We start from the raw sequence: 26,147 nt of genomic DNA, 5'->3' as shown, positions 1-26,147 counted from the left end.
CAACAACTCTGGTGGACATTCCTGCAGTCAGCATGCCAATTGCACGCTCCCTCAAAACATGAGACATTTGTGGCATTGTGTTGTGTGACAAAACTGCACATTTTAGAGTGTCCTTTTATTGTCCCCAGCACAAGGTGCACCTGTGTAATGATCATGCTGTTTAATCAGCTTCTTGATATGCCACACCTGTCAGGTTGATGGATTATATTGGCAAATGAGAAATGCTCAATAACAGCGATGTAAACATATTTGTGCATAAAATATGAGTGAAATAAGATTTTGGGGGTATGGAAATCTTCTTTACATATTGATTTGATGTTATTCAGTCTCCATAAAGTAAACACCAAACCCTAACCTCCTCCACTCCAAACTAGAGTGAGAAGAGGCTGCAAGAGAAATTAAAAGTGGAGCAAAACTAGTACTTCCACTCTAAGTCGAGCTGTATGTCTCAACAGATAGCACTGAGCAAGGAGCAGCTTTAGGTCTGCCAGACATCTCTCAACAGATAGCACTGAGCAAGGAGCAGCTTTAGGTCTGCCAGACATCTCTCAACAGATAGCACTGAGCAAGGAGCAGCTTTAGGTCTGCCAGACATCTCTCAACAGATAGGACTGAGCAAGGAGCAGCTTCAGGGCTGCCAGACATCTCTCAACAGATCGCACTGAGCAAGGAGCAGCTTTAGGTCTGCCAGACATCTCTCAACAGATAGCACTGAGCAAGGAGCAGCTTTAGGTCTGCCAGACATCTCTCAACAGATAGCACTGAGCAAGGAGCAGCTTTAGGTCTGCCAGACATCTCTCAACAGATAGCACTGAGCAAGGAGCAGCTTTAGGTCTGCCAGACATCTCTCAACAGATAGCACTGAGCAAGGAGCAGCTTTAGTCCTGCCAGACATCTCCCAACACAGTGGTTCCCAAACTTTTTATAGTCCTGTACCCCTTCAAACATTCAACCTCTAGCTGCGTACCCCCTCTAACACCAGGGTCAGCACACTTTCAAATGTTGTTTTTGCCATTATTGTAAGCCTGCCACACACACACACTATTAGATACATTTACAGTGCCTTGCGAAAGTATTCGGCCCCCTTGAACTTTGCGACCTTTTGCCACATTTCAGGCTTCAAACATAAAGATATAAAACTGTATTTTTTTGTGAAGAATCAACAACAAGTGGGACACAATCATGAAGTGGAACAACATTTATTGGATATTTCAAACTTTTTTAACAAATCAAAAACTGAAAAATTGGGCGTGCTAAATTATTCAGCCCCTTTACTTTCAGTGCAGCAAACTCTCTCCAGAAGTTCAGTGAGGATCTCTGAATGATCCAAAGATGACCTAAATGACTAATGATGATAAATACAATCCACCTGTGTGTAATCAAGTCTCCGTATAAATGCACCTGCACTGTGATAGTCTCAGAGGTCTGTTAAAAGCGCAGAGAGCATCACGAAGAACAAGGAACACACCAGGCAGGTCTGAGATACTGTTGTGAAGAAGTGTAAAGCCGGATTTGGATACAAAAAGATTTCCCAAGCTTTAAACATCCCAAGGAGCACTGTGCAAGCGATAATATTGAAATGGAAGGAGTATCAGACCGCTGCAAATCTACCAAGACCTGGCCGTCCCTCTAAACTTTCAGCTCATACAAGGAGAAGACTGATCAGAGATGCCGCCAAGAGGCCCATGATCACTCTGGATGAACTGCAGAGATCTACAGCTGAGGTGGGAGACTCTGTCCATAGGACAACAATCAGTCGTATATTGCACACATCTGCACTTTATGGAAGAGTGGCAAGAAGAAAGCCATTTCTTCAAGATATCCATAAAACGTGTCGTTTAAGGTTTGCCACAAGCCACCTGGGAGACACACCAAACATGTGGAAGAAGGTGCTCTGGTCAGATGAAACCAAAATGGAACTTTTTGGCAACAATGCAAAACGTTATGTTTGGCATAAAAGCAACACAGCTCATCACCCTGAACACACCTCATCCCCACTGTCAAACATGGTGGTGGCAGCATCATGGTTTGGGCCTGCTTTTCTTCAGCAGGGACAGGGAAGATGGTTCAAATTGATGGGAAGATGGATGGAGCCAAATACAGGACCATTCTGGAAGAAAACCTGATGGAGTCTGCAAAAGACCTGAGACTGGGACGGAGATTTGTCTTCCAACAAGACAATGATCCAAAACATAAAGCAAAATCTACAATGGAATGGTTCAAAAATAAATAATATAATATATGCCATTTAGCAGACGCTTTTATCCAAAGCGACTTACAGTCATGTGTGCATACATTCTACGTATGGGTGGTCCCGGGAATCGAACCCACTACCCTGGCGTTACAAGCGCCATGCTCTACCAACTGAGCTATAAACATATCCATGTGTTAGAATGGCCAAGTCAAAGTCCAGACCTGAATCCAATCGAGAATCTGTGGAAAGAACTGAAAACTCCTGTTCACAAATGCTCTCCATCCAACCTCACTGAGCTCGAGCTGTTTTACAAGGAGGAATGGGAAAAAATGTCAGTCTCTCGATGTGCAAAATTGATAGAGACATACCCCAAGCGACTTACAGCTGTAATCGCAGCAAAAGGTGGCGCTACAAAGTATTAACTTAAGGGGGCTGAATAATTTTGCACGCCCAATTTTTCAGTTTTTGATTTGTTAAAAAAGTTTGAAATATCCAATAAATGTTGTTCCACTTCATGATTGTGTCCCACTTGTTGTTGATTCTTCACAAAAAAATACAGTTTTATATCTTTATGTTTGAAGCCTGAAATGTGGCAAAAGGTCGCAAAGTTCAAGGGGGCCGAATACTTTCGCAAGGCACTGTATTAAACTCAAGAATGAGTGTGAGTTGTCACAACCCGGCTTGTGGGAAGTGACAAAGAGCTCTTCTAGGACCAGGGCACAAATAATAATATAATAATAATCAATCATTTTGCTCTTTATTTAACCATCTTACATATAAAACTTTATTTGTTCATTAAAAATTGTCTAACTCACCACAGGTTAATGAGAAGGATGCGCTTGAAATGATGCACATAACTCTGCAATGTTGGGTTGTATTGGAGAGAGCCTCAGTCTTAAATCATTCTCCACACACAATCTGTGCCTGTATTTCGTTTTCATGCTAGTGAGGGCCGAGAACCCACTCACACATACTGTATGTATGTGGTTGCAAAGGGCATCAGTGTCTTAACAGCGCGATCTGCCAAGGCAAGATACTCTGAGCGCAGCCCAATCCAGAAATATGGCAGTGGCTTCTGATTAAATTTTCACAGAACCACTTGTTGCAATTTCGAGTGAAAATGATGGTCAGTGAAGAAAACTTTAAGCTCGTCTCAAACAAAAAAACGTGTCAATAAAAAGTGCACTTCTGTATGTTGTAAAAGTGTTACATGGTCACTGCCCATATCATTACATAGTGCAGAAAATAAATATTTCTATGTATTGTCCAAAAAGTCTTTCAAGATGTCAGGCATTCACTTGGCAGCAAGAGCCTCTCGGTGGATGCTGCAGTGTACCCAAGTGGCGTCGGGAGCAACTGCTTGCAATCGTGTTTACCACTCCACTATGTATCCCTGTCATGGCTTTTGCACCATCAGTACAGATACCAACACATCTTGACCACAAGTCCATTTGATGTCACAAAGCTGTCCAGTCCTTCAAAAATATCCTTTCCTGTTGTCCTGGTTTCCAGTGGTTTGCAGAAGAGGATGTCTTCCTTAATTGACCCCCCATAAAAGTAACAGACCTTTTTAAAAAAAAAATGTTTTTGTGCCTTTTCCCCCAGCATTTTCCCAGCCATATCCACAGCAGCAGGAAGAATGAAGTCCTCCACAATTGCCTGTCCTCGTCACTCGGTAGCTCACCATGTAAGATGATTCTAGACCCTTCTTATTCATGGTATCTGTTGCTTTTATACATGTCTTACTACTCAAAAGTCATCTTAATTCTCGTGGTTTATTTTTCAAATTGGCATGTTTTGTTTCTAAAAGTCTGCGCAAGAGTGAAGGTTTCATCGAGTTGTGAGATAGTACTGTTGCACATCTAACACACTGTGGCTGAGGAAAGGCACTACTCCCAATATAAGTGAACCCCAAATCAATGTAGTTCTCATCATATTTGCGCCTCTTCGATGGTCCAACACCCCTGTCTGTTGTTCGGTGCTTTCCCGGGTAAGGGGGCAGTAGCTCTTCGGCTGCATCAGATTCACAGCTGGACTAACAACAAATGTAGAATTACTGATGCTAGCATTGGATGTGCTGGTGGAAGCAGAACAACTTGTGTCTAGACCGGTGCAGGTGTACTGCTGGTAGTAGCAGGTCTACCAGTAGAGCTGGTATGTGTCTCTATGGACTCAGGCCTTAGTTTTTTCACCATTTATCAATTTTGGAGCAAACGGAATGAGCAGTAGCTACATTCGGACGTTTGTGGAATTCCCGCGAGAGAGTAACGGTTAATGTGATTGGATGTTAATTATTTGACTAGGCTACCTGTATTTGACATTGTGTTGTCATTTCACTGAACACTAGATGGTTTACTTGTATTATTGGCAGTTAAACGAGGCTACTCAGGAGAGAAAGAAAAAAAACTAAATGTTGGCCTTTTTGGAAAATAAACATTACATTTTTGTTATTAAAATGTGAAATCAGGTTTTTATTTGTCGTACCACCGACGGCATTGGGCGTACCCGTTTGGGAATACCTGTCCCAACAGATAGCTCTGAGCAAGAAGCAGCTTTAGGGCTGCCGACATGTATTGATGTGCTGGACACACACAGGGTGGAGCTAATGCAGTTTAAAGAGGAAAGCACAGGAAGTGGCTGCTTAGAGGGGGCGGAGCTGGTGGATTTTATTGATGCCCTTGTTGGCCCTTTATGCACACAAGCAATAACCACGTGGCAGGATGACTCCAGTGACTATTCCCCCCAGCTGACACACACAACGCTTGGCTACACATCGTTAATTAATAGAACATCAAACCCCTCCTGCTTCCTGTTGACTTTACACTGCAGTGTCCTCTCAGCTGCTTATACTGAGTTCAACCATGTCTATTGGCTATTGTCTCCTTACGAGCCAGGCGTGTGTGTGTGTTAGGAGCAGGTTTGTGGGAGGGCTTAATCCCAGATAGCGGGCAAGACTATCAGACATTTACACACCCAGATCTGACTGGAAAGGTGTTTAAGATGGAGGAAAGGAGAGAGCATGTGGAGTGGGATGTTACTAAGAGGTGGAGATTATTTCAGAGTGCAACATGTATATGTCCCAAATGGCACCCTATTCCCTTTCTAGTGCACTACTTTTGACCAGGGGCTATAGGGCTCTGGTAAAACCCGCCCTGAAAGATAGATCAGTGGTGGCTGGTATCTTACTGCCTTTTGTCAGTTTCAGTGTAACACATTTAATAAATGAAACGCACAAGAAAACGATCAAATATAAAATGGTTCATGTTCATCTTCCTCCCATGTGCAAAACCAGTTTAGACACGTCAGATGTATTCAACATTTTGGTTTAACTGAACTCATTTAATGTCAATAATACAGATACAAAATTAAAACCTTAAAAGTCTATCCAATATATTCTGAAAAAAAGATAAAATGTTAATTGACCAGAAAAAACAATACCACACAATGTCATGATGAAGAAAGATGACATGTGATTTAAGCTGAGTGGCACAGCTGACTGAAACTGTTACAGAACCAAGTTAGGTGTATATAAAGGAAGACTAATCAAAACACCGACCTTCAGCCCCTAAGCACTTGTGGAGATCTGAGAGCATTGGATGGCGTAAGCAAAATGGAAATCATTTCACTAAGCCTATGACAAGGTATAGTGTAGCTATGACAACATTTGCTATACCGAGGCTATCCAGTCTTTGCACTTCTACTCAACTGCCTAAAGGGCTATTTGAGCAAAAACTTGCAAGGAGAAAGGCTTCCACGTGTGCTTGGTGATGTCTAAAAAGACACTGACAGAAAGCGTCGTTCTTCCCCTCCTGTGGTCCTGATTGATTGAAACACCAGGAAGTTATTGAGAAGACTTCCTCCAAGCACACAGTAGGGATGAGGGAGAGAGCCACGTGAGGGAGGGGGGAGCAACATACTGCATGTACAAAATGGAAGGAATGGATGGATGGATGAAGAGAAAGTGTGAAGGGTGTTGTTTCTACGCTGCCGACCGTCGTCGGATGATAAACGCCCCTCTTTGTAGCTGTCCCAGGTAGATCCTCATCTTGGTGCTGTCGCTGGTCTTCCTCACCCAGATCTGAGGGGAAACACAACCAATAGGACTCATTATGGTCATTTACAAAAGAGCCTCTATATAATAAAAGCATGGTGCTCATCATATCAGGAGTTCCAAAACATATCAAAAGAACATTCCACAAGTTATATACTGTATTAAACATATCAGGACATTTTAGGAAAACTACCATTTTTTCCATCCTCTCTTCCAGCTCGAAATGAAAACACATACAAGCTAAGATCTCAATCTTGTTTTATGCTAAGAGCCCCAAAAATTAGAACAGAGCATGGAAAAATGGCCCTTTTACTTAGCCACCTGGTGTTGGAATTCCCGCCAAGCCAACCCAAAACTCCAGGAACTATTGTCCCTGGAGGAGTTCAAAGGACAAATAGATTAACTGGTTGTTGAGACATGTAGTTGTTCCTGGTTGTCACCCCATGTCACTAGTTTGCGTAGCCTTATGTAAGAAAGCATGTCGTTTTACTTCAGACAGTTTGCTGTTGTATGTATGCTGCCGTCTGTTGTCCGTTTTGTCATTTCATCTTTAAGCCCGTCCCCAAAGGAGGCCTTTTGCCAGGCCATCTTGGAAATAAGAATTTGTTCTTAATTGAATTGCCTGGTTGGATAAGTTTAAAAAAACACCACCATACAATACTTACACTGCACTTTGGACAGACTACTACGACCACTATAACTCTATACTAGCAAGTCATGGATCCATCTAATATATAATGGATTTAAGTGGTACAAGCATCGAGCTGTGGAAATGAGAACTGAAACCCACCTCATTTGTTCCCACTGAGCTGATGACACAGCTGATCTTGGTGTTCTCCTTGGACTCCAGGTGGATGGCCTGGCTCTTATGATACCTGATGGGAAAGCCACAAGTTATTTTTTGAATATATATATTTTTTAAACTACAAATAGCACAAAACATTAGCAACACAAAACTTCCTCACATCCTGGAAAATGAATGCTTGGTGGTTTGTGATAATTATCTTAAATTGCAGTCTGTACGAATTTCTTAGCACTGTCCTATTGAAACCATGACCTAGAAAATATTACATGTAGCTCATTTAGTATAACAGGATCAGTTATCTGGCATTAAGTGAGGGGTACGAGAAGGAATTACTTCTATTTAACTAGGCAAGTCAGTTAAGAACAAATTCTTATTTACAATGACAGTCTACCGGGGAACAGTGGGTTAACTGCCAGATTTTTAATCTGTCAACTCAGGGATTTGACCTAGCAACCTTTCGGTTACTAGCCCAACGCTCTAACCACTAGGCTACCTGCCGCCCCAGGAATCAGTCCACTCAGATAAGGACTTCGAAACCTATAGGACAATATCCTCTTGAGCACACAATCCCTTAAAGGTTATAATAGATAATCTGACAATGCTGTAATGGAGAGAGAAACAAAATGGCCAAAAGGCAGGTAGTCTTTGATTGTGGCTGAGGAGAGAGTCCCTGAAGTAAGTGAAAAGGAGTGACAAGCTGGAACAGACAGAATCAGTAAAAGGTTTATTTCTTTATTGAAGAAAATATGTCCGCTTGCTTCAGCTGTCTTGCTTTCAGGCAAGCGCATTAGATGAAACATCATTTACCGGGAGAAAGGAGAAGAACACATGTGGTTTCAACCATGGCTGCTGAGTCTTCACCATCCTCTCCCCTCAGCCTTTCTTATCCTAGGTCTGGTGAGACTGTGGGAGTGAGAACGATAGCAGCGAACACTTCACTCAACTGAGATCCCCTCTCTCACTTCAGAATTGATCAAAGGCTACATGAAAGTCATGGAAAGCCATTTTTAACATCACAGAGGAGCACATTTCACATTTTCCACTCTTCAAAAGGAATTATTCATTGGTGCGTGATGTCCTATGCAGAGAGCTACTCTTTACCCAAAGGGCCTGAGAGGACAGATTATCCCATCCAAGCAAACACTGTCATTTCTGTCAGCCTATGGAACTATCACCAAATGGCATACTGCTCTGTATGCCAAAACCCATGTTCCATCCTCATGATAGCGATGTAATGTAATTTCATGGTGACAGGTAGTATGAGCTTGCCTGGCTAACATTCCAGCCACCCATTGGTTTATATGAAATATGACCTATTGGCCAGAGGGAATGTTACTATAAACATACTACAAACATGATTTCCATTTCTTGAATCTTGTTTTTGAAGTCTTAAAAAAAACAGACATATGAGCAAAGCCAAGAATTCTTCAGTAAGTAGAGCATGAGGATTTACACGGCTGTGGCGCCATCTAGTGGCTAATAAAAGTCAAGCGCATCATGAATTAAAACACTAGGTATTATATTATAGGGAATCAGTTCAGTGGATCTTATATTTAGACCAATCCTATTAAAACAGCGATAAACCACAACAGCAGACAATAAAAGAACAAAATTCCCCCTTTTTGCTGTGTTTAAAAATTGTTTTTTTTTGTTTTTTTTAAATGGTCGAATCAACCAAATGAAAAAGATAGTGTGCATGTACCATCTCTTGTCGTAGTACAGCTTTCCCTCTTCAATGCGGGCCTCATAGCGCTGTGAGGGGGCCTCCATTGGAATGGTGGGCATTTGGTCTGGAGACGACGGAGACACTGGGGGAGAAAACATGGCGTGAGAAAAACTAAAGTAATTTCAATGTAAATAGTTAATTTACTAAAAACGCTGGTAGTTCATGATGTTTAATGTAAATAAAATTAACATGTATAATAACTTGATTCATCCTCATTTTGGCTTGATGGCATTTAGACTGAAACAAAACAATTCTAACAGTTGTAAAAACTGGACTGCTCACATACCTGGACGCTTAGGGGATTTCAGCTGCTTGTTCAGTATTCGCAGATCTTCCAGGATCTGGTCATCGGTTAGCAAATAGTTAAGCTGAGGTGTGGATCGTTAAGGACAACTCGCCTTAATCAAATCATCATTTGTGTGTATATATGTATATATATATATTTCTGTGAAGGGGTAAAAACTGTATCTGGTAAGTTTTAACCCTGTGAAGATGAAAAAGTGAAATGTAACTAATCAGTCAAGACGAGATTCTTTGAAGCTGGACAGTGTCTAACATGGATCAACACTGTTGTAGACAAGACAGACAGAGTGATTGGACTTCTAGTAAAGGATATCAGGTGCAGGTTTCCTCCGCTTGTCTGGAATGGGGACTGGATCGTTGGGCCGCCTCCTTAACTTCCGGGTCATGATGGGTTTCACCTCCATGGAATCTACACAGGGGTAATATGGAATGAGCTTACCGCCATGCACCCGACACTGTAGAAATATTACTGCTTGTCCACCTGTCAGAGCACTTCAATGGGAATGTACATTCTAATAACTATATGGGTGACACTCATGTGGGTATAACACAGAGAAAAGCTATATTGGTACATGTACACCGAGTATACAAAACTTGGGGCTCCCGAGTGGCGCAGCGGTCTAAGGCTGTATCCAGGCTGTATCACAACCGGACGTGATTGGGAGTCCCATAAGACGGTGCAAAATTGGCCCAGCATCGTCTGGGTTTGGCCGTCATTGTAAATAACATTTTGATCTTAACGGACAAGCCTAGTTAAATTAAAAAGTTAAAAAGAAAACACCTGCTCTTTCCATGACAGACTAACCAGGTGAATCTTATGTCCCTTATTGGTCAACTGTTAAATCCACTTCAAATCAGTGTAGATTAAGGGGAGGAGACAGGTTAAAGAAGGATTTTTAAGCCTGAGGCATGGATTGTACGTGTGCCATTCAGAGGGTGAATGGGCAGGACAAAATATTTAAGTGCCTTTGAACAGGGTATGGTAGTAGGTGCCTTTGAACAGGATATGGTAGTAGGTGCCTTTGAACAGGATATGGTAGTAGGTGCCTTTGAACAGGGTATGGTAGTAGGTGCCTTTGAACAGGGTATGGTAGTAGGTGCCTTTGAACAGGGTATGGTAGTAGGTGCCTTTGAACAGGGTATGGTAGTAGGTGCCTTTGAACAGGGTATGGTAGTAGGTGCCTTTGAACAGGGTATGGTAGTAGGTGCCTTTGAACAGGGTATGGTAGTAGGTGCCTTTGAACAGGGTATGGTAGTAGGTGCCTTTGAACAGGGTATGGTAGTAGGTGCCTTTGAACAGGGTATGGTAGTAGGTGTCTTTGAACAGGGTATGGTAGTAGGTGCCAGGCACACTCGTTTGAGTGTGTCAAGAACTGCAACACTGCTGGGTTTTAACAAGAATGGTCCACCACCCAAAGGACATCCAGCCAACTTGACAACTGTGGGAAGCATTGGAGTCAACATGGGCCAACTCCATATTATGGAGATTATCCCAATGTTTGGTATACTCAGTGTGCACACACACAAACACACACACACACACACACACACGATTCAACAGTGCAGTTCTAGTACAGGGTCAGACCCCTCTTTGCCTCCAGAACAACCTGGGCATGGAAATGTTGCTCAGTTGGTATCAAGAGACCTAACGTGTGCCAGGAAAACATTCCCCACACCATTACACCACCAGCCTCTATTGACACCAGGCAGGATGGGGCCATGGACTCATAATGCTTACTCCAAACCCTGACTGCCATCTGTATGCCAATAGGAACCAGGATTCGTTGGACCAGGCAATGTTTTTCCACTCAATTGTCCAGTGTTGGTGATTGCATGCCTCCAGCTGATAGGAGTGGAACCGGTGCGGTCGTCTGCTACAATAGCTCATCTGTGACAAGGACCGATGAGTTGTGCTTACTGAGAAGCCATTCTGCGCCGTGATTTGCCCATTTGTGGCACGCCTGTTAGATTTCACGATTCTTGCCGTGTTGTCTCAGTAAACCCTAGACACTGCCGTGTGTGAAAAGCCCAGGAGGCCGTCTGTTTCTGAGATACTGGAACCAGCGAACAAACCACCAAAGTCTCTTAGGTCACTCGTTTTGCCCATTCTAATGTTCAATGAAACAGTAACTGAATGCCTGCTTTATATAGGCACAAACTATGTGTGTGAACTGGGTGGTGTACATAATAAACTGGCCAATATGTGTATGTATATGACCTTATAGGTTAAAATAACATCACTGCACTGAAACGGAGATCTTCAATTGAATGATTAGCATGGAAATCTGCAAGTTAGAGAGTGAAAACAATGTATCGAAGACTTTGAGCCCTTGTTAGTATGAAGGTTGTGAGATATAAGATGAGCTAAGAAACTCCATCTCCAAAACACTTCCACTGAGGATAAAATAAGTTATCCTACATAGTCTTCTTCCTCAGCAAAAACCAACATCACCCATCAGTATTTTTTTACCCCCCCCCCCCCAGGGTGAGATGAGGGAGGGAGACAGGTCTCAGTGATTCTCCTACCGCCTGTCAGCTCCATTGTTAATTTCTCATTCTCTATCATCTTCTTCTTCTCCTCTAGCTCAGCAATTAAGTTTTCCTTCAGCTCCACCTTCTTATCGTCAAACTCTTTCACTGCCGCCTTCTTCTCTTTGATGTAGTTCCTCTCCACCTGTTCTGTCTGAGAGCGAGAGAAGGAACCAGAGAGAGAAGGAAGCAGAGAGAGAAGGAAGCAGAGAGAGAAGGAAGCAGAGAGAGAAGGAAGCAGAGAGAGAAGGAAGCAGAGAGAGAAGGAACCAGAGAGAGAAGGAACCAGAGAGAGAAGGAACCAGAGAGAGAAGGAACCAGAGAGAGAAGGAAGCAGAGAGAGAAGGAACCAGAGAGAGAAGGAACCAGAGAGAGAAGGAACCAGAGAGAGAAGGAAGCAGAGAGAGAAGGAACCAGAGAGAGAAGGAACCAGAGATTGTGTCGAAAGGCCATAAAATACATTTAAAAAATGCAATAATTCGCAGGTGAAGGATTCAGTTGAATTTCCATGTTAGGTAATAATATCAAAACATCTCTTACCTCAAGTTGGAGAAAGAGATCTATAAGAAAGAAACAGACAAATTACAATGTTAACGCTCATGTTGACTGCATTGTCAGTTCATCCCTGGCTGTCACATTGACTTTAAGCACAAAACCAACAACCACAAAATAGTGTTTTTATTCATCATGTACACAGCAGGAATAAATGCTGCAGTAAATGCTGACAAGCTGGCTCCCTCAAAAATGCAGCACACACTTTGGGTGTTCAAGTTCAAATGACACAGAATGAGGTCTCTCCATGTGGCAACAACTTAATGGTGACTGAGTGTATCCCAAATGGCACCCTACGCCTTATGGGCCCTGGTCCAAAAGGTAGTGTACTATATAGGGAGCCATTTAGGGATGAGCACAGTGATCCTATTCCACAACAGTGCCATTTTCTTACCAGCATTGCGGACTCTCTCCTTGTATTGTTGGTCCAGCTTCTTCATTCTCTTCTGGTACTCCTGAAGTGTTCCTGCAGGGAAGAGTTTAATTAAAACACAGCATATACATTTGAAGTCAGAAGTTTACATACACCTAGGCCAAATACATTTAAACTCTGTTTCATCATTTCTGACATTTAATCCTAGTAAGAATTTCCTGTTTTAGGTCAGTTAGGATCACCACTTTATTTTAGGAATGTGAAATGTCAGAATAATAGTAGAGAGAATTATTCCTTTCATCACATTCCCAGTGGGTCAGAAGTGTACATACACTCAATTCGTATTTGGTAGCATTGCCATTAAATTCTTTAAACTTGGGTCAAACGTTTTGGGTAGCCTTCTACATGCATCCCATAATAAATTGGGTTATTTTGGCCCATTCCTCCTGACAGAGCTGGTGTAATTGAGTCAGGTTTGTAGGCCTCCTTGCTCGCACATGTTTTTTCAGTTCTGCCCACATATTTTTTATGGGATTGAGGTCAGGGCTTTGGGATGGCCACTCCAATACCTTGACCTTGTCCTTAAGCCATTTTGCCACAACTTTGGAAGTATGCTTGGGGTCATTGGCCATTTGAAAAGACCCATTTGCAACCAAGCTTTAAATTCCTGAGTGATGTTGCTTCAATATATCCACATAATTTTAATTCTTCATGAAGCCATCCATTTTGTGAAGTGCACCTGTCCCTTATGTAGCAAAGCACCCCACAACAAGCTGCTGCCACCCCCATGCTTCACAGTTGGGATGGTGTTCTTCAGCTTGCAACCCTCCCCATTTTCCTCCAAACATAACGATGGTCATTATGGCCAAACAGTTCTATTTTTGTTTCATCAGACTAGAGGACATTTCTCCAAAAAGTATGATCTCTGTCCCCATGTGCAGTTTGCAAACCATTGTCTGGCAATTTTATGGCAGTTTTGGAGCAGTGCCTCCTTCCCTGCTGAACAGCCTTTCAGCTTATGTCGATATAGGACTTTGTTTACTGTGGTTATAGATACTTCTGTACCCGTTTCCTCATCTACACAAGTTCCTTTGCTGTTCTGGGATCGATATACATTTTTCACACCAAAGTACATTCATCTCTAGGAGACAGAAAGTGTCTCATTCCTGAGCAATATGACAGCTGCGGGGTCCCATGGTGTTTAACTGCATACTATTGTTTGTACAGATGAATGTCGTACCTTCAGGCGTTTGGAAATTGCTCCCAAGGATGAACTAGGCTTGTGGAGGTCTACAATTTATTTGAGGTCTTGTCTGATTTATTTTGATTTTCCCATGATGTCAAGCAAAGTGGCACTGAGTTTGAAGGTAGGCCTTGAAATACATCTACAGGTAGTAAACCTCCAATTGACAAATTATGCCAATTAGCATATTACATCATTTTCTGGAATTTCCCAAGCTGTTTAAAGGTAGTCAACTTAGTGTATGTAAACTTCTGACCCACTGGAATTGTGATAGTTTTATAAGTGAAATCATCTGTCTGTAAACAATTGTTGGAAAATTACTTGTCATGCAAAGTAAATGTCCTAAACGACTTGCCAAAACTATAGTTTATTAACAAGACATTTGTGGAGTGGTTGAAAAACAAGTGTAACTTCCAACTTCAACTGTATGCCTAACTTCTTATCCAACCAATCTCTGAAAGCAAAGAGCACCACCTCTGAGGATCCATCATAACAGTTGTGCAAAATGATAGGTCTGCTCAGTTCTACTTATGCACGCGGAGGAATTCATGACATTGATAATCACATTGATTGAATGCAAAGAGGATAATGAACTGATTATAGGATAGGCCTAATTCATAAATGCAGTGAGGATAATTGGAAACAGTGACACTACCCTCTTGGAGTTGCGTCAACTGCCTTTTCAATGATGCCAGCTTGTCTTGGTACATCCTGAAACCAAATAAAACATGATTATTCCAACCAACTACTAAATCTGTAAATGTAGTCCTTCAAGATCAGGCTACATTTTGAACATCCCATGTCATCCAAGTAAACATATATTCTATCCAGTGTAACTGTGCAATTGGTGGACAACACTCACTGTTCTTTGATTTCCACATAGTCATCCTCATCATGTTTCGCCAGGTCAGTTTCACTGGCATCTTCTGTGTCTGAAAGAGGGAGAAGGAAAAAAAAAAAGAGAAAAATGGCGGACGTCAGTAAGTAGGCTAACAGTTCACCAATATCATATGACATAGGGCATATGCCAAGAAAACATTTTCAGAACAATTTGTTCAATAGCAAGTCAATAATTTCTAATTTTAGGAAAGCTGGAAACAGTAGTAGGATTGATGTAGCTACTACGTCAAGTTACCTTTATTTGGATCCCCAATGAGTGCGTTACCAGCCATTTCCCTTTAGACTTATACAAAAATAAACTAACAAAGTAAAACAAGGTCGTCTGATAAATGCGAAATGTTATGTCGTAGGCTAAAGTAGCCACACGCAAGATGGCAAGCTAGCTAACTAAGCGTTTAGCTAACAGGCTTGCTCATTTCTATCAAAAAAAGTTAGCAATTAAATGTTAACCAGAATTGCACAGACCGGGCAGTGACTCCAGATTAGTAAACAGTCGTTTCTTATTTGACCAGCCAGCTAATTCGCAACAAATGGGTTTACATTGAGTGCCTAACATTTGCTCCGTTGCTAACGCGTAGCAAATTGATGAAGCCAAATACGAGAGCGATTTGTCAAGCTAGCCAATTTAGCTATTAGCAACGGCTAATTCAAGACTTGGCAATTGAACCGGTTTCAAATGTTGTTAGCTAGATGCAATCTCTGCGTGACCTGCATGAGAATACGTAGTTGGGTACCTATTTTAGATACCTGACTAGCTCGTTAGCTACTGAGTTTGCCAGCGCCAAAGCATGTTTTGCCGGTGACCTGTCAGCTGATGGTAGCTAACGTTAGCTAGCGGCGTAACGTTAACGCTTGCTAGCTAGTTACAACACCAGTGAATGGTTGACTTAGCATTGACAAGACTAACACAACTCTCCATCAAATACAGGTAACATGAGTAAAGGGTCATTGCTTAAATCTGTAGCTATAACCAAAGTTAACAGCACAAATGCAACGTGACATTTGGAAATAGCCTGCATCAGCGCGCGGCCTTAAAACCTAATTTAGCTAAATCCCAACAAACCACCTTCATCTACGCACGTACCCAATGAAATGGCTGGCCTCAAAGTTAACTGGACATGTAAGGAGAGCTGAAATTACAAAATCAAATATAGTTTCTTATACTTCACACCAACAGTGGCAAGACTGTGTTAGAAAAGGCCAATCACTGAAATCATATTGGTGTTAAAGCAAATGAGTCTTTCTCGCCACCTGTCAACCATTACAAATGTTTTACTGAGAATGACTGCCTGCCTGTTTGTTACGAATTTAACTCCAAAATCGAGACTCCAAGTCCAATGCACGGTTACAAAGACCACTTTCTCTCTCTTATATATATATATTACGTTAGCTCTGTCTGTCCACCACTTGACAACGTGTTGCTGTATAAAAGTAAAGCCGGGCTTGACCGCTAAACATGAAAGTTGAAAAAGATAATGAACTTGTCCACCCATCTGCACTAACAGGTAGCTTTCCTGCCAGGGGCGTATTCATTACAACCAAACGAAAAGGGGCGGGACCTATCTGAATTTGTCCAATAGAAACTCTCGTTTTTAACAGTTTGGACTCATGATTGAACTCCTGCGAACAACAAGCTGGATTATAGAAACCTGTGTTAATTCAACGCTGGCAAACTAGCGTTAGTTACCCAAACTGGCGCAAACTTTACTCTTCAATGGGGATGGATTCATTCTTTTTAAAAAAATAATAAAAACATTTAAAAAATGTGCAAAGGTCACACTAGTTTTAGGAGACTATTTGAGAAAACTAACAACGTTTATTAGCAAATATCACAAGAGTAGCTAGCTAACAAAATGTGCTACATTGGCGAACCTACCTTCTTCCGAGTCTCTTCCCCTGAAGCTTCGATCATCGTCGTCGTCCACACTATCAAGTTCTTCTTCATCATTGTAATAATCTACCATCGGTGATAGTAAAGTAGAAGCCATTTGATGGCAAGTAAAAATGTAAACAAACGTTAGATAAACAATCGATTTGGAATTTGCAGTTCAGAACAAAACAGCGCCTACATCTGTTAAGACCCCATGAGAAGTAAGATGGCCGTTATTGCGCCTGACCAAAATATTTAAAACAAAACTGTAGAGATTCTTTTTAATAGTAATTTTATCACATCTTTGTGTCATGCATACACCAATGTAATAGTATAAATTAAATAGCGTTTTTCCATGAAACAGGGTTAGTTACCAGTATCTTCACTATATTTTAGCAGTCTAATTAGGCATTTCGAGGTCAGCCCTTGTGTAGAGCAAAATATTTTCAGCGATTTGTATCAAATAAGTTTGCAATTAAATGCTATACAGAATTGCACATGCCGGACAACCATTCACTTCATATTAGTAAACCGTTGTTTCTTATTTGACCAGTCAGCTAATTCCCAACAGCAAAGGGTTTAAATTGAGTGCCAATATTTGCCACATGTTGATTTACTAGCCCCGATTTTGTTACGAATTGACCCTGCGCTGGGTCAATCATAACATAATGGCTATCGGGGTAAAGTGCATGTCTTGAAAATATTTACGTCCCTCACGTTCACATAACCGTATAGACACTAAGCTATTAATATCCCTAAACCTGGGTATTCGAAATAGTTGCTGAGTAGGGTTGTTCGTTTTTTGCGGTCATCACACATACACCGACATATACCTTGACAAAACCATGGGGACCCCAAACACAGAATATCCATTATATTGACCAGATAATCTTAGGTCTAGCAAAAAATATCTAGCCGAAAAAGCATTAAAAACCTGCCCAAAGCGCGGAAAACAAGGCCATATTTTTTCCCACGGCAAGAGATGAGTTGCCATATTTATACTATAAACCATTTTTCATATCGTTAGAGGCAATTAATAAGGAATATTGTAGTCATTTGTAATGACGGTATAAGCAAACTATTGCGAGCTGTCATAACGCAAAGGCTTTTCAAAGGAAATCATTTGCCTTTACACACTTTTCTATCAATGGATGTCGATTTAACTCGCATGACTGCTATGATTAAGCAATAAGGCACAAAGTATGGTACAGTGCTTTCAGAAAGTATTCAGAACCCTTGACTTTTTCAATTTTTATATTTTTTTTACGTTACAGCCTTATTCTAAAATGGTTGAAAATGTAGATATGTGGTAGTGGTGGAGTAGGGGCCTGAGGGCACACAGTGTGTTGTGAAATTTGTGAATGTATTGTAATGTTTTTACAATTGTATAAACTGCCTTCATTTTGCTTGACCACAGGGAGAGTAGCTGCTGCCTTGGCAGGAACTAATGGGGATCCATAATACATACAAAATACAAAACCCCCATAATGACAAAGCAAAAACAGTTTTTTTCAAAATGTTTGTAAATTTACATTTACATTTTTTTTTAAAAATCAGAAATACCTTATTTACCTAATAAGGCTGTAACATAACAAAATGTGGAAAAAGTGAAGGGTTCTAAATACTTTACGAATGCACTAGACACCCTGAGTTTCTTCCCGGTACCCCAACCAAAAACAGATTTAATCCCTCGTTCAGACCCTTGTCATTGTGGAATGCTCTGCCACAAGAGTTTACTCAGGCAAAAAGCAGGTTTAGCTTTTTAACAAATTTAAAAAATCATTATCACAGCACCTATCCTCTTTCTAAAGATATAATTGATATGTATATATTAATGGTCTAAATAGTATTTTTGTTGTCTCGTTGTGTCTTTCCTATATACAGTACCAGTCAAAAGTTTGGACACACCTACCCTTTCAAGGGTTTTTCTTTATTTGTACTATTTTCTACATTGTAGAATAATACTAAAGACATCAACATATGAAATAACACATATGGAATCATGTAGTAACCAAAAAAGTGTTAAACAAATCAAAATATATATGAGATTCTTCAAAGTAGCCACCCTACCGTTAAAAAGATACCTTGTGCTCCTGAGTGGCGCCATAGGCGGAAATATGATTTGTCCCCCCCAATATATCACTGTAAAATGAACTATGTAATTTAAATAATATGAATAATACTCAATGAAAGCACTTGTGCTGATTATAGACACTTAATACCACGTTTTTAAGTTATAAAAGATTGCGACCCCCGCCCTTTGCCTCACAATGGTTTGATCCACTGCCAGTTCCTTAGCTGGCTAGGTAACAGAGGGTTCATATCTACTGTCTGAAAGGCACTCAATGCACGTAACTGACGGGAGGTTAATCCAGTCAATCGCGCAATAGCAATGTTTTTTTTTATGTTGGCAGGGTTCACACACACACTAGCTGAATTTGCAGAGCTAGCGGGCAAATATGATCTATTAAGCTAGCTAGTACCTATTCCATTTATGTGGCATCGTCAAAGATGGAATTTTTGCTATCATCAGTTTATTCCAAGATCAGCATGCAGCTGTAGTGCTTCAAAGTCCCTGTGATAAGTCTAGCGAGAAAAATCTTGAATGGTCTCGTTGCAAAAGCTAACTTGTCCCTATGGAACTTTTTTTATTTTATTTTATTTCACCTTTATTTAACTAGGTAGCAAAGATTATAGGAAACGCCACAGAAAAGGAATTGGTCCTCGCTAGTTTTGCAAATTCAGCTATTGTTGGAAGCCAGCCAATATGAAACAAACTATATTAAAATGACAAAAGGTTGCAACATATGTTGTGTAAATGGTGAACTCATACAGCTGTCAACTCGTCTGCAATCCGTGTCACATTTGCTAGCTACCGTTTAGATCGAGGCCCATATAGAATGATAGAAGATAAGATGATTAGAGCCCATCTCCTACTGTAAATAACCAACACACTGTGTGTGTGTGTGTGTGTGTGTGTGTGTGTGTGTGTGTGTGTGTGTGTGTGTGTGTGTGTGTGTGTGTGTGTGTGTGTGCGTGTGCGTGTGTAGCCAGCCAGTCAGCCAGGTAGAAAAATGTCAGAAAAAAAGAAAAAATATGGACATCAGAGTATTTTTCAGTACACCAAAATGCAAAGTAAGAACCCTAGTAGCCTAATATCTCAAAGACAAGTTGATAAAATGTTCATAAGAATGAAGTGAAATGCTAATGGAAATGTTTCACAATGATGTCATTAGGCAGAGCAGGCAACAGATGGCACACAGATAGCAGAGCTGGGGACAGATGGGCAGGGACAGACTGGCAGGGACAGATATGCAGGGACAGATGAGCAGGGACAGACTGGCAGAGACAGACTGGCAGGGACAGATGGGCAGGGACAGACTGGCAGAGAAAGATGGGCAGGGACAGACTGGCAGAGAAAGATGGGCAGGGACAGACTGGCAGGGACAGATGGGCAGGGACAGACTGGCAGAGAAAGATGGGCAGGGACAGACTGGCAGAGAAAGATGGGCAGGGACAGACTGGCAGAGACAGACTGGCAGGGACAGACTGGCAGAGACAGACTGGCAGGGACAGACTGGCAGAGACAGACTGACAGGGACAGATGGGCAGGGACAGACTGGCAGGGACAGATGGGCAGGGACAGACTGGCAGGGACAGATATGCAGGGACAGACTGGCAGAGACAGACTGGCAGGGACAGATGAGCAGGGACAGACTGGCAGAGAAAGATGGGCAGGGACAGACTGGCAGAGACAGACTGCTAGGGACAGACTGGCAGAGACAGGTGGGCAGGGACAGACTGGCAGAGACAGACTGGCAGGGACAGACTGGCAGAGACAGACTGGCAGGGACAGATGGGCAGGGACAGATATGCAGGGACAGACTGGCAGAGACAGACTGGCAGGGACAGATGAGCAGGGACAGACTGGCAGAGACAGACTGGCAGGGACAGATGGGCAGGGACAGACTGGCAGGGACAGACTGGCAGGGACAGATGGCCAGGGTCAGACTGGCAGAGAAAGATGGGCAGGGACAGACTGGCAGAGACAGACTGGCAGGGACAGACTGGCAGAGACAGACTGGCAGGGACAGATGGCCAGGGACAGACTAGCAGGGACAGACTGACAGAGACAGACTGGCAGGGACAGACTGGCAGGGACAGACTGGCAGGGACAGACTGGCAGAGACAGATGGGCAGGGACAGACTGGCAGAGACAGGGAGTCTCAGGTAAGTTTGTTGAGTCTTTGTTTGGCAACATTATGCACGTTTTTTTTTTAAATGACTTGTGAAATAGGGACATAATTGGAAAATGCCATGGATACCCCCACTCTCAACTTAAACTGGTGACTGAACTAAGATTTGTTTAAGGCAATGGTGTTGCTGTTGTGATTAATTGTGTAGTTCTGGGTACCGGTAGTTAGGAGTATGGGAAACACCTTATTTATTTTCTAGGAGACAGACTGTGTGAGGGTGGTGAAAGAGCCAGGGAGAGATACTTCAGAGGACAGTGTCACAGTTGCCAGCAGCAACAGTATAGGGGACAGTGGCACAGCATTGTCCAGTTACCTCAGTGATGGCACAAAACCATATCAGCCACACCCACAATTTATAGAACCGCAAACTCTTGCCATTTCCCATGGCTAGATTATAATCCATCAATAAAAGGAGTGTTGTTTTCACTGTAGCGAAGGGTTTTCAAGCCAGCCATCTTTTGGCCAAAGAGCAGATGTTGCCTTCATTAGTGCAGGATTTAGGAACTGGAGAAAAGCCATGGAGAAAATGTCATGTAATTGTCCCCTCCAAAGTTGATATCAGATTTTCGTCCCTGAGTGGCGCAGCGGTCTAAGACACTGCATCTCAGTACTAGATGTGTCATTACAGACCCTGGTTCGATTCCAGGCTGAATCACAACTGGCCGTGATTGGGTGTCTCATAGGGCGGTGCACAATTGGCCCAGAGTCGTCTGGGTTTGGCCGGGGTAGGCTGTCATTGTAAATAAGAATTTGTTCTTAACTGACTTGCTAGAGTTTAATAAAGGTTCAATAAAATGAATAACAAAAATAAAAGGTAGGGGCGTGGATCAGAAAAACAGTCAGTATCTGCTGTGGCCACCATTTGCCTCATGCAGTGCGACACATCTTTCGCATAGAGTTGATCAGGCTGTTGATCGTGGCCTGTGGAATGTTCTCCCACTCCTCTTTAATGGCTGTGCGAAGTTGATGGATATTGGTGAGAACTGGAACACGCTGTCGTTCACATCGATCCAGAGCATCCCAAACATGCTCACATGTCTGGTGAGTATACAGGCCATGTAATAGCTAGGAAATGTTCAGCTTCCAGGAATTGTGTACAGATCCTTGCTGCTGTGTATTATTATGCTGGAACATGAGGTGATGGCGGCGGATGAAAGGCCTCAGGATCTCATCACGGTATTTCTGTGTACTAAAATTGTCATCGATAAAATGCAATTGTGTTTGTTTTCCGTAGCTTATGCCTACCCATACAATAACCCCACCGCCACCATGGGGCAGTCTGTTCACAATGTAGACATCAGCAAACTGCTCACCCACACAACAGTTGAATAGTTGTACAGTTGAAACCGTAATTCATCCGTGAAGAGCAGACCAGTGGCCATCAAAGGTGAGCATTTGCCCACTGAAGTCGGTGACGACGCCGAACTGCAGGCAGGTCAAGATCCTGGTGAGGATGACAAGCATGCAGATGAGCTTCCCTGAGACGGTTTCTGACAGTTTGTGCAGAAATATTTTTTTGGTGCAAACCCACAGTTTCATCAGCTGTCCAGGTAGCTGCCCTCAAACGATCTCGCAGGTGAAGAAGCCGGATGTGGAGGTCCTGGGCTGGCGTGGTTACACTTGGTCTGCGGTTGTTCGGCCGGTCGGACGTACTGCCAAATTCTCTAAAATGACGATGAAGTCGGCTTATGGTAGAGAAATGAACTTTCAATTCCATGGCAACAGCTCTGGTGGACATTCCTGGAGGTAGCATGCCAATTACACCCTCCCTCAAAACTTGAGACATCGGTGGCATTGTGTTGTGTGACAAAACTGCACATTTTAGAGTAGCCTTATATTGTCCCCAGCACAAGGTGTAATGATCATGCTGTTTAATTATGCTGTTTAATCAGCTTCTTGATATGCCACAGCTGTCAGGTGGATGGATTATCTTGGCAAAGTAGAAATTCTCAGGAATGTAAACATATTTGGGCACAATATTTGAGAGAAATAGGTTTTCTGTGTGTATGTAACATTTCCGGGATATTTTATTTCAGCTCATGAAACATGGGACCAACAATTTACATGTTGCATTTATATTTCTGTTCAGTATATATATAAACTCAGCAAAAAAAGAAACGGCCCATTTTCAAGGCCCTGTCTTTCAAAGACAATTCGTAAAAATCCAAATAACTTCACAGATCTTCATTGTAAAGGGTTTGTTCATGCTTGTTCAATGAACCATAAACAATTCATAAATAGTTATAGTTATGAAAACTTAGGACACTAAAGAGGCCTTTCTACTGACTCTGAAAAACACCAAAAGAAAGATGCCCGGGGTCCCTTCTCATCTGCGTGAACGTGCCTTAGGCCTGCTGCAAGGAGGCCTGGGGACTGCAGACGTGGCCAGGGCAATAAATTGCAATGTCCGTACTGTGAGACGCCTAAGACAGTGCTACAGCGAGACAGGACGGACAGCTGATCGTCCTCGCAGTGGCAGACCACGTGTATCAACACCTGCACAGGATCGGTACATCCGAACATCACACCTGCTGGACAGGTACAGGATGGCAACAACAACTGCCCGAGTTATACGAGGAGTTACACCAGGAAGCACAATCCCTCCATCTGTGCTCAGACTGTCTGCAATAGGCTGAGAGAGGCTGGACTGAGGGCTTGTAGGCCTGTTGTAAGGCAGGTCCTCACCAGACATCACCGGCAACAACGTCGCCAATGGGCACAAACCCACTGTCGCTGGACCAGACAGGACTGGCAACATGTGCTCTTCACTGACAAGTCACGATTTTGTCACACCAGGGGTGATGGTCTCATTCACGTTTGTCATCGAAGGAATGAACGTTACACAGAGGCCTGTACTCTGGAGCAGGATCGATTTGGAGGTGGAGGGTCCATCATGGTCTGGGGCGGTGTGTCACAGCATCAGACTGAGCTTGTTGTCATTGCAGGCAATCTCAACGCTGTGTGTTACAGGGAAGACATCTTCCTGCCTCATGTGGTACCCTTCCTGCAGGCTCATCCTGACATGACCCTCCAGCATGAAAATGCCACCAGCCATACTGCTCATTCTGTGCGGGATTTCCTGCAAGACAGGAATGTCAGTGTTCTGCCATGGCCAGCGAAGAGGCCGGATCTCAATCCCTTTGAGCAAGTCTGGGACCTGTTGGATCGGAGGGTGAGGGCTAGGGTCATTCCCCCAGAAATGTCTGGGAACTTGCAGGTGCCTTGGTGGAAGAGTGGGGTAACATCTCACAGAAAGAACTGGCAAATCTGGTGCAGTCCATGTGGAGGAGATGCATTGCAGTACTTAATGCAGCTGGTGGCCACACCAGATACTGACTGTTACTTTTGATTTTGACCCCCCATTTGTTCAGGGACACATTATTACATTTCTGTTAATCACATGTCCGTGCAACTTGTTCAGTTTATGTCTCAGTTGTTGAATCTTGTTATATTCATACAATATTTACACATGTTAAGTTTGCTGAAAATAAACGCAGTTGACAGTGAGTCTCCAGATCTCAACCCCATAGAAAATCTTTGGAGGGAGTTGAAAGTCCGTGTTGCCCAGCAACAGACCCTAAACATCACTGCTCTAGACGAGATCTGCATGGAGGAATGGGCCAAAATACCAGCAACAGTGTGTGAAAACCTTGTGAAGACTTACAGAAAACATTTGACCACTGTCATTGCCAACAAAGGGTATATAACAAGTATTGAGATAAACTTTTCTTATTGACCAAATACTTATTTTCCACCATAATTTGCAAATAAATTCATAAAAAATCCTACAATGTGATTTTCATAGTTGAAGTGTACCTATGATGAAAATTACAGGCCTCTCTCATATTTTTAAGTGGGAGAACTAACTACTTTTTTGCCCTACTGTATATACAGTTGAGGTCGGAAGTTTACATACACTTAGGTTGGAGTCATTAAAACAAATGTTTCAACCACTCCACAAATTTCTTGTGAACAAACTATAGTTTAGGACATTACTTTGTGCATGACACAAGTAATTTTTCCAACAATTGTTTACAGACAGATTATCTCACTTATAACTCACTGAATCACAATTCCAGTGGGTCGGAAGTTTACATGCACTAAGTTGACTGTGCCTTTAAACAGCTTGAAAAATTCCAGAAAATGATGTCATGTCTTTAGAAGCTTCTGATATGATTATTGACAACATTTGAGTCAATTGGAGGTGTACCTGTGGATGTATTTCAAGGCCTACCTTCAAACTCAGTGCCTCTTTGCTTGACATCATGGGAAAACCAAAATAAATCAGCCAAGACCTCAGAAATCAAATTGTAGACCTCCACAAGTATGGTTCATCCTTGGGAGCAATTTCCAAACGCCTGAAGGTACCACATTCATCTGTACAAACAATTGTACGTAAGTATAAATACCATGGGACCACGCAGTTGTCATACCGCTCAGGAAGGAGACGCTTTCTGTGTCCTAGAGATGAACGTACATTGATGCGAAAAGTGCAAAATCAATCCCAGAACAACAGCAAAGGACCTTGTGGAGATGCTGGAGGAAACAGGTACAAAAGTATCTATAACCACAGTAAAACGAGTCCTATATTGACATAACCTGAAAGGCAGCTCAGCAAGGAAGAAGCCACTGCTCCAAAACCACCATAAAAAAAGCCAGACTACGGTTTGCAACTGCAGATGGGGACAAAGATCGTACTTTTTGGAGAAATGTCCTCAGGTCTGATGAAACAAAAATAGAACTGTTAGGCCATAATGACCATGGTTATGTTTGGAGGAAAAAGGGTGAGGCTTGCAAGCCGAAGAACACCATCTAAACCACAAAGCACAGGGGTGGCAGCATCATGTTGTGGGGGTGCTTTGCTGCAGGAGGGAGTGGTGCACTTCACAAAATAGATGGCATCATGAGGATGGAAAATTATGCTATTGATCTATATATTGAAGCAACATGTATATTGAAGCAACATCTCAAGACATCAGTCAGGATGTTAAAGCTTGGTCGCAAATGGGTCTTCCAAATGGACAATGACCCCAAGCATACTTCCAAAGTTGTGGCAAAATGGCTTAAGGACAACAAAGTCTAGGTACTGGAGTGGCCATCCCAAAGCCCTGACCTCGATCCTATAGAAAATTTGTGGGCAGAACTGAGAAAATGTGTGCAAGCAAGGAGGCCTACAAACCTGACTCAGTTACACCAGCTCTGTCAGGAGGAATGGGCCAGAAAATTCACCCAACTTATTGTGGGAAGCTTGTGGAAGGCTACCCAAAACATTTGACCCAAGTTAAACAATTTAAAGGCAATGCTACTAAATACTATTTGAGTGTATGTAATCTTCTGACACACTG

At 42.4% G+C, this 26,147-nt stretch overlaps 1 protein-coding gene and 1 long non-coding RNA gene across 6 annotated transcripts; one reads left to right on the top strand and one right to left on the bottom strand.

Annotated features, from left to right (window-relative positions):
- Window positions 1-5,437: 5,437 nt before the first annotated feature.
- On the bottom strand, window positions 5,438-16,777 carry LOC118377174 (sin3 histone deacetylase corepressor complex component SDS3-like). 3 transcript variants are annotated; one of them, XM_035764022.2, is made up of 12 exons: window positions 16,062-16,184; window positions 15,761-15,806; window positions 14,639-14,708; window positions 14,432-14,487; window positions 12,555-12,626; window positions 12,149-12,168; window positions 11,606-11,762; window positions 9,393-9,488; window positions 9,063-9,149; window positions 8,753-8,858; window positions 7,036-7,120; window positions 5,438-6,272 (listed from the first exon to the last, which is right to left on the bottom strand). In XM_035764022.2, exons 1-12 carry the CDS (start codon window positions 16,167-16,169, stop codon window positions 6,174-6,176), a joined length of 1,002 nt encoding a protein of 333 aa, XP_035619915.1. In that variant the 5' UTR covers window positions 16,170-16,184; the 3' UTR covers window positions 5,438-6,173. The 3 variants fall into 3 exon arrangements, with proteins under 3 accessions (XP_035619915.1, XP_035619917.1, XP_035619918.1); XM_035764024.2 differs by lacking the exons at window positions 15,761-15,806; window positions 16,062-16,184 and adding an exon at window positions 16,553-16,777; XM_035764025.1 differs by lacking the exons at window positions 15,761-15,806; window positions 16,062-16,184 and adding an exon at window positions 14,912-15,754.
- On the top strand, window positions 9,943-10,542 carry LOC127911746 (uncharacterized). Of its 3 annotated transcripts, none has more exons than XR_008079191.1 (3): window positions 9,943-10,095; window positions 10,204-10,365; window positions 10,420-10,542. It is a non-coding gene; the product is annotated as an uncharacterized LOC127911746 (long non-coding RNA). The 3 variants fall into 3 exon arrangements; XR_008079190.1 differs by having other exon boundaries at window positions 10,177-10,365; XR_008079192.1 differs by having other exon boundaries at window positions 10,150-10,365.
- Window positions 16,778-26,147: the final 9,370 nt, after the last annotated feature.

The sequence above is a fragment of the Oncorhynchus keta genome, chromosome 25 (assembly GCF_023373465.1).
Source record: "Oncorhynchus keta strain PuntledgeMale-10-30-2019 chromosome 25, Oket_V2, whole genome shotgun sequence".
Lineage (NCBI taxonomy): Eukaryota > Metazoa > Chordata > Actinopteri > Salmoniformes > Salmonidae > Oncorhynchus > Oncorhynchus keta.
Note: the sequence above shows the minus strand (reverse complement) of the source record. Positions and strands in the feature narration are given on the sequence as shown.